General features: G+C 40.6%; 1 protein-coding gene across 3 annotated transcripts in view; it reads left to right on the top strand.

The window, feature by feature from the left end:
• The first annotated feature begins 469 nt into the window (after positions 1–469).
• Positions 470–15,327, top strand: part of MRPL48 (mitochondrial ribosomal protein L48) — a 68,513-nt gene continuing 53,655 nt past the window's right edge. The window contains exon 1 of one of the 3 annotated variants that reach the window (XM_032358880.1): positions 470–530. Coding sequence is in view for 1 of the 3 variants with exons in the window: in XM_032358879.1 (XP_032214770.1) it covers positions 13,459–13,482 (24 nt within the window). In the remaining 2 variants the exon portion in view is untranslated. Of the gene's footprint in view, positions 531–13,080; positions 13,483–15,327 lie in introns of those variants that run through there. The other 2 variants (XR_004289265.1, XM_032358879.1) reach the window with 2 other exon arrangements.

Below are 15,327 nucleotides of genomic sequence, written 5' to 3'. Positions count from 1 at the left end.
GGTCATCTTATTTCTAAGGATCTCTGATTTTCAATGGCTCTGAGATCCTAACCGCGGGCATTAGGACCTCGGAAAGGTTTTGTGATGACATCACCTCTAGAAATAAAGTCCACCGGCCTCCAGGGAACTGGAGACAGTGCAGGAAACCTCCGCACTTCATACAAGGCCCAGCTCCCAAGTGGTAAATGACTCTCCCCACTGCGTCCCTATACAGCGCGGCGAAGAAACACTGGAAGAATACCGCGGTGGCTGTATAAAGAGCCAACGGCCCCACCCTTCCCCGCCTGCCACTCTCAGCATGGCTGCCCCTGCGGAAGTGGGGGAGGGAGCGAGCTACCTCTCGCACGCCCCCAAAGGGGCGGGCCCCAGGAAAACCAATGAGCTTCAGCGGACCAATGGGGAGTGGCAGGAGGCGGGAACTAGCCGGGGCGTTGGCTAGAGGGCGGAGGGGGTGGCTTGGATCTGGCTGGCCTTGAAGGCGATTTGCGGCTGCCACGTTATTCCGGGCTTTTGCGGCTGGATTTTGCCCGGTAGGTTGCCACCGTCAGCGCTTCCGGTTTGAACTCCAGCAGAGCTCATCTGTCCTCACCCTATCTAGTGCTTGTCCCTCCCCTTCAAAAGCAGCCCTAGTCAAAGCCCAGCTGTCCCCTCCCTCTCCTTTTAAGATGACTCATCTCCTCATCCCAGCTCTGAGACAAATTGATGGCTCCAGGTGTGGGCTCACACGTTTGAACTTAAAAATAAAACATATTATTATAAAAATAAAACATATTATTATAAAAATAAAACATAATATAAAAGATTGGGATAAAAATTTTTAAAAATGACGTATTCCACCAACTAGAATCAATCAAGATTACCCACCATTTGTCATTTTTTTTTTCACTGTGTATTTTTACACAATTGAGACAATGTTGCATAAAGTTATCTGTTGTTTGTTACATACTAAGTATTTTTCTTTGTCATTTTAATTATATGCATAGTATAAACTATTCCATGAATGAATGAACTATAATTTTCGTATTTCCCCCATGGTCATTTAAACATTTGGAATTTGAAGTGAATAGCCAGTTAGAGATGGGGCAGGTAGAGGGGAGCTAGCTAAGAGCTGGCTCTTCCACAACCTTAGCCTCCCTTTTGAGTTGTAACACAGGAGTTAGAAGATTTTAGAGCTTTCAGAGACTCTACAGCCCTAAGTTTCTAGAATATTATAGTCTTGAGAAACTCAGAATCATTTTATCTTGGAGTGGTAAGGATTCTGAAGAAACAAATCTAAACTTTCAGCGAAGATAGAAGTATCCAGAGTTGGAAGGTCCTCTTAGCCAGGCTTGAATAATTTATTCACTTGGACTGTGCCTTAGTTTCTTCATCTGTAGAACGGAAATAACAACCACAGAATTGTTCTTTAACTGGTTACAGTCTATCTAATGGCCGAATAAAGGAATCCATGGCCATTAGAGATGGAAAGGCTTTAGGAATTTATATGTGTAACTTAGACATATTTAGATTACATATTTATATAATTTGTGTATTTATTACATTATATTTCTTTTTTTAATGTTTTAAATATTTTATTTATTTATTTGACAGAGATCACAAGTAGTATTTATTACATTATATTTCTTTTTTTAATGTTTTAAATATTTTATTTATTTATTTGACAGAGATCACAAGTAGGCAGAGAGGCAGGCAGAGAGAGGAAGGGAAGCAGGCTTCCTCCCGAGCAGAGAGCTCGATGCAGGGCTCGATCCCAGGACCTTGGGATCACGACCTGAGCTGAAGGCGGAGGCTTTAACCCACTGAGCCACCTGGTGCCCCTACATTATATTTCAATTTCATGTAAATATGTGTGTTTCATATGAATATTATATTTCATATAAATATTTCATGTATATAATACATATATGACTGGGTAAAAGGAAGCTCTTCTAGATAAAGCAGAAATTAGGAGTTTGGGAGGGTAGCCCCATTCACTTGAACTTTTCATTGATCTTGAAGCTTCTATTGCATCACCCTCATTTTATAGATTTGGGTACATGGTTTTGCGTACAAATTTGAGGTGTATAAAATAGAAATGAGGGGCATCTGGGTGGCTGAGTGGATTAAGGCCTCTGCTTTTGGCTCAGGTCATGATCCCAGAGTACTGGGCTCTCTGCTCAGCAGGGAGCCAGCTTCCCACTCTCTCTCTGCCTGCCTCTCTACCTACTTGTAATCTCTGTCAAATAAATAAATGAAATCTTTAAAAAAAAAAAAAGAAATTACTTGCTCCATGTTACATAATAGTAGTTTTTCATGATCTTTAGAATGGTGCTCTTTCCCTGAACATAAGCTGCTTCCTGAAATGTAGGAGTGTGTATAAAAGGGTGAGATTGCAGGAATAGAAGTATTAAGACCCCAAAGGATAAAGAGGTAACGGACATGAACTGGCCATTCACAAAGGAAATATAATTGGATAACAAAAGATAGGGGAAAGGTTCAACCATACTAAAAAGAAAACAGAATTTACAAACTACTAATTCACAAAGATTTATTTTTATTGAGATATAACTGCTATATAACATTATGTTAGTTTCAGGTATATAACAATGATTCAGTATATATGTATATATTGTGAAATGATCACCACAATAAGTTTAGTTAACATCCATCACCACACATAATTATAAATGTTTTTCCTTATGATTAGAACTTTTAAGATACACTCTCTTAGCAACTTCCAAATATACAAACAGTATTATTAACTATAGTTACTGGGTTATATATTACATCCCCAGGACTTATTTATTTTGTAACTAGAAGTTTGTACCTTTTGACCACCTTTACCCATTTCTTCCATTCCCCTACCCACCCCGGCATCTGGCAACTACCAAACTGTTCTCTGTATTTATGAGGTTTTGGGGGAGATGTTTTGTTTTTTAAGATTCTTTGTTTAAAAAAAAAAAAAGATCTCTGTATAAGTGAGATCATGTAGTATTTGTCTTTCTCTGACTGATTTCACTGAATAGTCAATCTGTTACCACAAATGGTAAGATTTCTTTTTTTAATGGCTGAATATTATAATTATATGTAACACACACACATATATATGTTACATTTTCTTTATTCACAAAGTTTTTTTATATACAATTTTTTAAAAGATTTTATTTATTTATTTGACACACAGAGAGAGAGAGAGAGATCACAAGTAGGCAGAGAGGCAGGCAGAGAGAGAGAGAAGGAAGCAGGCTCCCTGCTGAGCAGAGAGCCCGATGTGGGGCTCAATTGCAGGACCCTGAGATCCTGACATGAGCTGAAGGCAGAGGCTTAACCCACTTAGCCACCCAGGCGCCCCTATATACAATTTCTTCAATTATAATTAGTTTTCATATATATTAATATTCAATGCTTGTGAAGATGTGACAAAAACAGGATTTGGTACCTCTGAAATGAAGTTTGGCAAAATGCATCAAAAGTCTCTAAACAAATCTCTCTAGAACTAATTCTGCTTTTCATGATAGCTGCTATAGAAAAGTAATCTTGGGGCGCCTGGGTGGCTCAGTGGGTTAATCCTCTACCTCGGGCTCAGGTCATCATCTCAGGGTCCTGGGATCAAGCCCCACATTGGGCTCTCTGCTCATCAGGGAGCCTGCTTCTCCCTCTCTCTCTGCCTGCCTCTCTGCCTACTTGTGATCTCTCTCTGTCAAATAAATAAGTAAAATCTTTAAAAAAAGAAAAGAAAAGTAATCTTAAATATGAACATTTAGTCTGCAGTATAGAAAAATATATTGAACAGAGTTATCAGTGCAGTAGGAGCAATGGGTATATGAGAAAAGTGGTTAGAATGGCAAATTGGAGATGGATCATGAGAGCAATGAATGCCAAGGTAAGGAATGTGTTGTAAAATTAGAGGGCCATAAGTAGTTAAGGAAGGTTTTACTTTATTTGATTTATTTTATTTTTAAAATCATAATCCCCATAATATGTGCTTCAGGAAGACTGCTTTTGGAAATGATCTAGAATGGGGATTAGGCTAAAGGTTTGATTAGAAGGCCAGCACAGTAGTTCAGGTAGAAGACTGTGAAAGTTGAGGTAAAAATGATAAGGCATTCAAATAAAGACATAGAGAGGTGGGGTACCTGGGTGGCTCAGTTGGTTAAGCATAAGGTCATGATCCCTTGTCCTGATATGGAGCCTCCTGCTCAGCGGGGATTTTGCTTGTCCCTCTGCCTACACTCCTTCACCCCCTACTCATATATACTCTCTCTCTCAAATAAATAAATAAAATCTTTTTTAAAAAAGACATTGAGAGGTTAGTTGGAGAAAATGAAAGTTAGAAATTCCTATTTCAGTAGGTCAAGAAGGTAGTGCTCTCTTCTGGGGAATTTATTTCAAAATCTGCCTCCACATCATGATCTTATAAAGTCTGCACTTGTGTCTCCTAATCCCAAGACGCCAAGCAGGAATATTACATTAGAGGCTATGAGTATCTTGGTAGAGTGAAATTATGAAATTATGTTTTTTCTGTCTTTTTTCCCCCAGTATACATTTGATATCTGGGGCTTGGATAGCAGCAACACAAAGGATTCTTCCTACACGATAAGAAAAGTTTTTCTAATGTCAAGTAATGGTGCAAGCTGTAGAAGGGAGTGGCGGAGGATAGCCTCCCAGGTGTCCAAGTATTCCAGTGTCCCTGTGTTGGAGGAGCTTTGTAGAGCAGGTACTTTCCCAATACCCCTGTGCTAGAGGCTGGGTGGAGCAATCTGAACACAGGTTCTGGGCTTATGGAAAGATTGACTGAGTTGCACACCTAGCTGCCTGGTAAGTGGTTCTTTGTAACCTCCCTTCTAACAGCCTTCTGTGATCTCACTAACCACTTGAGCTTCCCTCTTGCAGCCTCTTTCATCATTCTTTCTCCCTTTCTCCAGGGTTAGGCAATCCCTACTCTCTGGGCCCAACCCTGCACAAGCAGAAATTCCTGGTAAAGTATGGACTGTGGAGTCAGTATCATCCCTTTCTGGCTTTCTTTTGGTAGCCAGCTCTCTTTCACCTCTGGTCTTTTATCTTTTTTTTTTTTTCTTGTAAGCATGATTTTCTTTGTACCAAAACGATACCATAAAATAGAAGCAGAAAAGTTCTACTGAAGCTAAAATAGTTTTCAATTGAAGGTAACTTAGTGCATATATTTTTACCTTAGCGATAAATCCAGAGCTATTTGGCACTTTTGGGAAACTTTTTATGACAGGATACCATAGAATTATTACTTTAAGGGAAGTTTAATCTGAGATCAAACATATTCTTCAAAAGGACCTCCCTTTGTTCTCACTTCTTCCCTAAGGCTTTCTCTGATGTGGTTGTGCTGTGGACTGGATCAGTTTTTTGGTTTTTTTTTTAAAGCTTTTATAGAAGGTTGACTTGTAAAAATACAGCCAGAAAGGTAAAGTTCCTCCAGGCTTTTTTTGATGGTGCAAGATCTTGGAGAAATCTAAACTTCATAATTACCTCTAAGAACTTTTAAATACTCTTTCATTCATTATTTCATTCAATATTTATTGGAGCCTCGTGTTCTATGACCTGTGCCAATTTTTTGGAATACAAAGAAAAATGAAGAATATTCCTGTAAGCATACGCTGCTCAGGACTATGTATAAGATGAAGTTGGGGCACTTATCTGGCTCAGTAGGTAGAGCACTTAACTCTTGATCTCAGGGTTGAGTATAGAGACTACTTAAAAATTAAAAAAAAAAAAAAATCTTCCGGGTGCCTGGTTGGATCAGTTGGTTAAGTGTCTTCCTTTGGCTAAGGTCATGAGCTCAGGGTCCTGGAATGAGCCCAGCATCAGGCTCTCTGCTTAGCAGAGAGCCTGCTTCTCCCCAGTCTCTCTGCCTGCCTCTCTGCCTACTTGTGATCTCTCTGTCAAATAAAAAAATAAAATTTTGAGGTGCCTGGGTGACTCAGTGGGTTAAAGCCTCTGCCTTCAGCTCGGGTCATGATCTCAGGGTCCTGGGATCGAGCCCCGCATTGGGCTCTCTGCTCGGTGGCAAGCCTGCTTCCTCCCTCTCTCTCTGCCTGCCTCTCTGCCTACTTGTGATCTCTCTGTCAAATAAATAAATAGGGGCGCCTGGGTGGCTCAGTGGGTTGGAGCCTCTGCCTTCGGCTCAGGTCATGATCCCAGGGTCCTGGGATCGAGCCTTGCATCGGGCTCTCTGCTCAGCAGGGAGCCTGCTTCTTCCTCTCTCTCTGCCTGCCTCTCTGCCTACTTGTGATCTCTGTCTTTCAAATGAATAAATAAAATCTTTAAAAAATTTAAAAAGAAAATAAATAAATAAATAAATAAAATACTTAAAAAAAACTTAAAAAAATTTTAAAACCTTAAAAAAAAGATGAAGAGAATATTGAAAAACATCTGTCTGAAGCGGGGAGGGGAAAATTACAAGGTTTGAGTGCCTTTAGTTTCCATTCTTATCTGGAAAAAGGCTGACTTCACTGTTAGTTTCTCTGTAAAGTTGCTTGTGGCCGAAATTCATGTGTACTGTGTAAATGCCAGATCACCAGATGTTGGTTTGAGATTTAGGATTGGCCATAGGAGGGTCTCAGAACCTCTAATTTGCTTTAGTGTTGTTGACTATCAGACGGAACATCCAGAGCTAGAAATATACATTACCGTTTTTTGCCCTGTGCAAGTTGCTTAAGCTTAGGCAAGCCACCTATCTTCTTCCCTTTGGTTTTATCTATAAAGTGAGAAAACTTACCTAATGTAACTTTGCTAAAATTGCATAATGTTCATGTAAGTTGTCTGAGAAGTACAAAACAATAAACACAGTAATATCTGTGGTCCATCTTTGAAGTGAAAGAAATTACTCCTTTAAAAATGCTCACAATCTAGTGGGCAAGATATACAAGTGAGCAAATAGTTATGATACCCTGTATTGAGGGCATGAAAAGGGGGCTGTGTAAGCACAGTGGAGGGACCACAGAGACCACACTATTTCTGTGAAGTGGATGCAAGGAGCTAAATATAAAAGGTAATATTTGACTTGTGTCTTGAAAGAGAAGTTGGGATTTTCCAGGTGAGTAAGTAAAGAAAGGTCATTTCAGCAGAAAGAAATGAGGTACAAAGGCAGGGAGAAATGAAGATATGATGGACTATGTCATGATTAAAGAATTATAGAAGTTTGTTTTGACTGGGACTAATATTTGTATTGAAAAGAGTGGGAAATGAAGCTGAATAGGTAGGTAGGAGTAGAGAGTAAATATCTCAGTATTTTTTTTTAAAGATTTTTCTCATTGTTAGTCTTCTGTTGTTGTTGTTGTGTTTATTTATTTTAAGTAATCTCAACACCCAATGGGGCTCAAGCCAAGGTTGTGCTCAAGCACAACCCTGCGATCAAGAGTTTCATGCTCCAAAAAAAAAAAAAAAAAGAGTTTCATGCTCCTCTGACAGCCAGCCAGGCACCCCTCAGTGGTTTTATTCAGGAGTTTGGACTTGATCCTATAGGCTACTATAGGGAGCCACTAGCCACATATGGCTATTTTTAAAATAAAAATTAAAATTAAATTAAAATCCAGTTCCTAGATTGTGCTAGTCTCATTTCAGTTCAAGTGCTCAAACATCACACGCTGTTAGTAGCTACCATATTGGACAGAGCAGATATAGAACATTTCCGTATTTGTAGAAAGTTCTGTTGGACACTATCGCTATAGTCAGTGTGGGGGGAGCATTAAATGTTCTTGGGCAGGGAAGTGACATGGTTATATTTGTATTTAGAAATATTACTCTCATGGCAGCATTAAGAATGTTTTGGAGGGAGGGAGAGAGGGATTTGTCAACCTTTTTTTTTTTTAAAGATTTTATTTATTTATTTGACAGACAGAGACCACAAGTAGGCAGAGAGGCAGGCAGAGAGAGAGAGAGGAGGAAGCGGGCTCCCTGCAGAACAGAGAGCCCGATGCGGGGCTCGATCCCAGGACCCCTGGGATCATGACCTGAGCCGAAGGCAGAGACTTTAACCCACTGAGCCACCCAGGCGCCCCTTTGTCAACCATTTTTAAAGTGAAATGATCACAATTTACTATTTACTATTTACAATTTACTATTCAGTTCTCTTTTCCTTAGCCCTCTCTTCTAATATCCACTCATCATGAAGGCAAAACTAAACAGAATATAAACACAAAAGACTTGCTTCAGGCAGCCTTTACAGGTGGCATTCAAATGCTCTGCACTTTTTCTTCTATTTCTCCCACTGGGGAGGTCAGGAGGGATTTGGGGCAGCCTCAGTCTATTTCTCATTCTAGGATGATGGCCCAAGGGCCTTCCAGGAAGTAAAGAGAGGGGCAGCTTCCAGCGACCTGGCTTGGAGAATGGGAAACCGGCATATCTGCCACCTATTTATAGGACCCCTCTCATATTATAACTCAAAATGTTCTTTACTATGCACATCTAATCAGTCCTAACCATTTAATCAAATCTTGCCTATTATACCTCCTTAACATTGATTCTTCTTTATCTCTATCAGGCCCTTAACTTGGGCCTTCCTCTTTCTCACTTAAATGAGTCCCCTGGTCTTCTACGTAGACTCCCGGGCTCCATTCTCTCCTCCACTATTCTACTCCTTACAGGTTCCTCACTGATCAAAACTTCCCCAACCCTATGGTCTGGAATTTAACACTTTGACTCTATTCTGCCTCTCTGGTCTCTTTTCTCACCACTTTTTTTTTCTCTATATATACATTTCAGTCAAACTTGAAGTCCCTCAAACATTCACTAGTCTCTTTCTCAGTATCACGCAGTGAGTAAATGGCAGAAGCAGGGTTGGCTCTGAGCCCATATTCTCTACACATTCTCCCATCCTTATATGTCTACTGTGCCACTAATGGATGTGAGACAATGCTATCGTAGAGGTAGGAGACAAAAGAGAAAGAAGAATAGGAAGCTTTCAGTTCAGTTCACCAGATGCATATTACCATGGGCCTCAATTTGATCTCAGAGATAAAAAGATGAATAGGGTACATCCTCTTGGGAAGCCCATAAAAAAGGATAAAGCAAGAAAGCAGGGGCCTTGGTACCTGGAAGATGGCCTTGTTGAGCTGTTTTGATTTCTTCATGGAAGGCTTAGTTTTTAATGGCTGGAGATAAAATATGCCAGAGAAACTACAGAATAATGGATATACAAGGATTTCTGGCCACATCTGTAAGAAAGTGTCTTTCTGGGAAGCTCAGTAAGCTTATCTTCCTTTATAACACATGACATCATTGGCAGAGCTTGGCAACAATAATATCCATTATGACACATTAAAGGATATTGCTATGGTGTCTTTACATCTACATATGCTCATTTCACCTTCCTTTTGGGTCCTAGATTCCTGACCTTTTAAAGTATTCTAGTTGCTTGAGAATCCTTGTGCTTTGCTAATTGTCCTTTTCTTCCTTCTTACCCCTCTTTCCCTCAGATTTCTCCCTCTTTAGAGCGTATAAACAACACAAAGATAGGTTTGTATCTTACATTACAGGTTGCATTTACCTGGTTGCATAGGTTGCATTTACCTGGACTAGGCAAGGAAGGAAACTCCCTGGCCTAGCCAGTCTGCCCTTTTGGAAACCTATTGTTGCAGTTCTGTGCAACAGACGGAGCACAGGCACTGAAATCAGACAGGTCATCATTTGCAGTGTGGCTTATGTTAACTAGGTAACTTCTTCCAGCCTCTGTTCCTCATCTATGAAATGAGTGATTCTCAGCTTCACACAGTTATTGGGGAGGTTTGAATGAAATTCTATACCTGAAAGGATCTGACCTGACACAAACTAGGATCTCAAAAGACTTTTTTTTTCTATTTAAAAAAAATAATAAAAATTCACTTCTAAAATCTCAACAGCTTTCAGATACCCATGCAAGCAAAGTCCAGTCACTGTGGTGGAGGTATGAAATGTCTGTTATTTGTCTAGGCAGAATTAATTGCTGTCTCTTTGTTGTCTCAATACTTTGCACACAATTCTGCCATTTCATCTACTATACTATGTGTTCGTTATTTGTTAGTATCTCTTTCCCATATTTCATTGTGAGTTCCTCAAGGACTAAGATCCTATCTGATAAATCAGTTTATTTCAGTGGATAGCAGAGGACATGGAGATCTGTCTTCTAACCTTGATATAAAAGCTGATGGAGGGGCACATGGCTGACTCAGTAGGTAGAGCATGCGACTCTTGATCTTGGGGTTGTGAGTTTGAGCCCAACATTGGGTATAGAGATTACTAAAAGAAGTAAGTAAACTTAAAAAAAAAAAAAAGGTGATTGACTCTAAGTGAGCCTCTCCAACATTCAGTTGCCTCAAAATAACTGATAATAACTACTTTCTATTGAGTGGCCACCATGCACAATGCATTATGCTAAGAGCATCACTTAATCCTGAGTTTGTCTTTTTAGATAATCTCTTAACAACCCCCAAAGGGTTAAGGACTACCTTTGGGGGACATAGATTTTCCTACATATTCCTTTGTAGCACCTTGGAATTTCATCATAGGAAAAATAGATTTAAAAAAAAGTAGGATAATGGCTTTTAAAAAAAGCAATTTATTCATTTCTGAGAGAGAGCAGGGGAGGGGCAGAGGGAGAGGGAGCATCTCCAGCCGACTCTTCACCGAGAAAGGAGCCAGATGCCTGCTGATCTCACAACCCCAAGATCATGACTCAAGCTGAAATCAAGAGTTAGATCCTCAGCTTACTGAGCCACCCACCGAGGCACCCAAATAGGATATGAGATCCCACAGGGTTTCTGACAATAAAGCAAACTCCCTATCACTGAAGCCCCATTTATATTTACCAGGTTTTACGTCTTTGCCTTGCTAAGAACAACAATAATAACATCAAAACAGTGGAGAAATAATAATAATGCCAACAATAAAAACAACTGCAGATTTGTTATTTCACTTGATGTTGACTTTAAGGGACCAGGTACTCCTTTCATATACAGAGTTTATGTGTATATCTCTGTAATTAGAATTCATTATTGCTTTTTTTTTTTAAAGATTTTATTTATTTATTTGACACAGAGAGATCACAAGTAGGCAGAGAGAGAGGAGGAAGCAGGCTCCCTGCTGAGCAGAGAGCCAGATGCAGGACTCGATCCCAGGACCCTGAGATCATGACCTGAGCCAAAGGCAGAGGCTTTAACCCACTGAGCCACCCAGGTGCCCTCATCATTGCTTTCTAATTATTTGTTTATGACTTAGCTTCCCTACTGATCTCTATCAGCTGCCTAAAAATTGTATATATTTGAGGCATACAATATGATGATTTGATATACATCTACATAGTGAAAAGATTACTTACAGTCAAGCTAGTTAATATATCATTTCCTCATATAGTTGTCTTTTGTGACGAGAGCACCTAAATTTATTCTCTTAGCATATTTTCATTATTCCATACAGTATTATTAGTTGTAGGCATCATGCTTTGATCTCTAAGATTAATTAATCCTGAATAGCTGGAACTCTGTACCCTTTGACCAACACTTCCCCATTCTGCTCTCAACTCCTGCTCAAATGCCTGGTAACCACCAATCTGTACCCTGCTTCAGTGAGTCCCAACTATTTTATTTTGTTTAAAAATTTTTAAAAAATATTTTATTTATTTATTTGACAGAGAGAGAGCACAAGCAGGGGGAATGACAGGGAGAGGGAGAAGCAAGGGTCCCTGCTGAACAAGGAGCCAGATGCAGGATTCGATCATAGGACCCTGGGACCATGACCTGAGTGGAAGGCATATGCTTAACTGACTGAGCCACCCAGGCATCCCTCTGTGACATATTTTTTAACTTCAATTTGTATCTCTCTCTCTCTTTTTTTTAAAGATTTTATTTATTTATTTGACAGAGAGAAATCACAAGTAGATGGAGAGGCAGGCAGAGAGAGAGAGAGGGAAGCAGGCTCCCTGCTGAGCAGAGAGCCCGATGTGGGACTCGATCCCAGGACCCTGAGATCATGACCTGAGATGAAGGCAGCGGCTTAACCCACTGAGCCACCCAGGCGACCATCAATTTGTATCTCTTAATACCCTTCACCTATTTCGCCTATCCCCACCCATCTTTCCTCTGGACCATCAATTTGTTCTTCAAATTTAAGAGTCTGTTTTGAGGGTGCCTGGGTGGCTCAGTGGGTTAAGCCGCTGCCTTCGGCTCAGGTCATGATCTCAGGGTCCTGGGATCGAGTCCCGCATCGGGCTCTCTGCTCAGCAGGGAGCCTGCTTCCCTCTCTCTCTCTCTGCCTGCCTCTCCATCTACTTGTGATTTCTCTCTGTCAAATAAATAAATAAAATTTAAAAAAAAAGAGTCTTTTGATTTTTAGAGACCACAGATAAGTAAAATCATATGGTATTTGTCTTTCTCTTTCCAACTAATTTAACTTAGCATAATATCCTCTAGGTCCATCTGCGTGTGGCAAATGCCTTTCTTTGCCCATTTTAAAATCAAGTTACTTGTTTTCTTGCTATTGAGTTGAATTACTTATATACTTTGGATATTAACCCCTTAAAAGATGTATGGTTTGCAACTGTTTTCTTCCATTCTGTAGGCTGTCTCTTCACTCTGATTGTTTCCTTTGCTGCACAGAAGCTCTTTAGTTTGATGAAATTCTCTATGAGCCGCTTAAGGGCAGGGACTACGTATTATTCAACTCTGTATTCCCAAGATTTAATCAAAGGACTGGCACAAAGTCATGCTAAGTAAATGGTTAATGTGTGTAAAGTAAGTAATTGAAAGTGCAGTGACATTATTATCGCATATAGAAGGGGTGTGTCAGAGGGAAAACACTGCATCAAGCAGACTGAGTTTGAAATTCAACTGCTTCAGTTGGTTGGCCCCAGACAAGTCTCTTAACCTCTCGGAATATCTTTATATGTAAAACCAAGTGATAATATTTCTCTGGCAGGCTTGTGAGGGATAAATTACAGGTTGCTCTGAGATAATGCATTGCAAGTAATGGTCAGTCAATAGAAAGTAGTTATTACCAATTATTATGAGACAATTGAATGCCAGAAAAGCTCACTTAGGGTCAATCAGCTTTTAAGTCAAGGTTAGAAGTCAGAACTCTCCATGTCTTCTGCTAGCCACTGGCATGAATTCATCAGGATCTCAGTCCTTGAGGAACTCACAATCAAATATGTGAAAGAGACAGTAACAACTAATACACAGTATGGTGGAAGACATAGCAGAATCGTGTGCAAAGCTTCGGCACAACACAGAGGTGGCAATTACTCCGGGACGAACCGCAGTGAAGTTAACACTTAAGCTGTAGCGAGGCGGAGTCTGGACTTTTCTAGCTTCTGAGTTTCAGAAGCTACCGGAACCAAGGTGCTGCGGGAATTGAGTGACTCTCGGTCTCATATTGTTACTGGACACGGTCGAGGCGTTCCGTCAGTGTTTTCAGACGCCCGGGGATCGCTGCAGGTTGGGCAGGTTTTCAGCTTACAGTTAGCGGCCGCAACAGCAGATGATGAACGGAGCTCTGGGAAAGGTAACGTAGGCTCCAAGCACTCTGGCCGCGGCGGAGGTGGTGGGGAGAATAGAACTCGTAGGTGGCAACCAGGCTATCACCGCCTGTGTAGACATCCGGGTATGAGAAACCGGCGAGAATAGGCTCTCCCGGCAGCACACGCGGCGCCTTGTAGTCAAAGGGTTGTGTTCCCTCCACTCCTTTCCCGGCGCACTCGGAGGCGTTTGCCTGTGGGCCACGCCCCCTCCACCAGCCACCCTGGCAGCCCATTGGCCTGAAGGGAGAAGAGCTCCGCAGTGGGAATCGCGAAACCGCGATCAGTTCTGATAATCTGAATGACCTTGACGAGGTCATTTTATTTTTGCACTTCAGGAGTCTTTTCTAAGTATACCGTTTTGAGTTGGTGACCAGATTGGGATGTGAGGCTACTTGGCGATATAAAAAGGGAAATAACCTAAATTTTTGCTTACAAAACCTTACTTAAATGACTGCAGTAAAACCCTCTGAATCACGATAAATGCATTCCTTGGTCTTTCCTTGCCCTCTTAACAGATTTCAGTTGTGTTCTTTTAGTCGTATAATGCTGCTCAGAATGATGACTTACTTTTAGCAGTTTATATTAAAATTTTATTTTAAGCCTTGTAGAAATTTTATGTCCATGATATATATAGGTCAGCATGATCTTTGCTGCTTATGGGTCTACCATTAGTTATCTTGGGGTGGTCCCTAAACGTCTTTAGGCTTGTTTCCTTAATGGCTCAAACCTTACATCTTTATAAAACAACTCACTAATATTCACTTTAGTCTAACTGTGAGAATTTGGCCAGATCTGGTAAAAGGATAATTTAAAAAAAAATCAGGAAGTTTTCAAAATTCCACTGTTAAAGATGGTCAGTTTGGTGGCCCTGTTGTATTTGCTTTGATTCTGAGGACTGCTGAAAGAGAGGCCTAAGTTTTCAAGGAATACTGTTTCCTACCATTCTAGACTCCAGGAGAGCCCATGTAAATCTGTCATTAGGGCATCACCTAAAGATAAAAGGGCATATAGGGCCTCTCCAAGTCTGATACCACTGCTACCTTCCAGATGCCTTTGTTACTGATTTTATTCTTCTACTCTGCCCTGCTGCTTTGGCTAGTCTCACTTGAAATACCCTCACCCTTCTTACCTAAATCCTTGAACACCCAGCTCAGGTCTCATCTTTTCCATAAAACCTTTCTGACTACTCTGGCTAAAATAATTATTTTCTGAACTAGCTGGTACTATCTCTTGGCATCTAATCATATGTAGTCTTGTGACCATCTTTGTGACCATCTTCAGCCTGTCTGGAAGTGTTAATGTTTTACATTTATAAGCAAAACCCAGGGGTGTGTCTGGATGGCTCAGTCAGTTAGGTGTCTGCCTTTGGCTCAGGTCATGGTCCTGGGGTCCTGGAGTTGAGCCCCATGTCCCAAGGGGAGCCTGCTTCTCCCTCTTCCTCTGCTGTTCCTTCTGCTTGTGTCCTCTCTCTCCCTCAAATAAATAAATAAAATTTAAAAAAAAAAAGGAGAGAAACCCAGGGAATTGGCATCAGACCTGGGTTCTATATCTTGCTATGTATATCACCTTCGATGGGTTATTTGACCTCTCTGTGCTTCAGTTTCTTATTTTAAAATGCAGATGATAATGCCACCATTAGAATTGTTGTAACAATTATAGAAGATAATGTAAATAATAGTACTTGTAAGGTGTGAAGGCCTGTATATGCAGGAATACTGGTAGTATTCTTCAGTTTATGTACTGCTTTCATTTTCATAGTTTCATTCGGTTGTCACAGGCACAGGAAATGAAATGGAAAGCTACTGGCACAGTGTCTGGTACATGGTAGG

The sequence above is a fragment of the Mustela erminea genome, chromosome 9, assembly GCF_009829155.1.
Source record: "Mustela erminea isolate mMusErm1 chromosome 9, mMusErm1.Pri, whole genome shotgun sequence".
Taxonomy (NCBI): domain Eukaryota; kingdom Metazoa; phylum Chordata; class Mammalia; order Carnivora; family Mustelidae; genus Mustela; species Mustela erminea.
The sequence above is the reverse complement of the archived record's forward strand: the minus strand, read 5'-3'. Positions and strand labels throughout refer to the sequence as shown.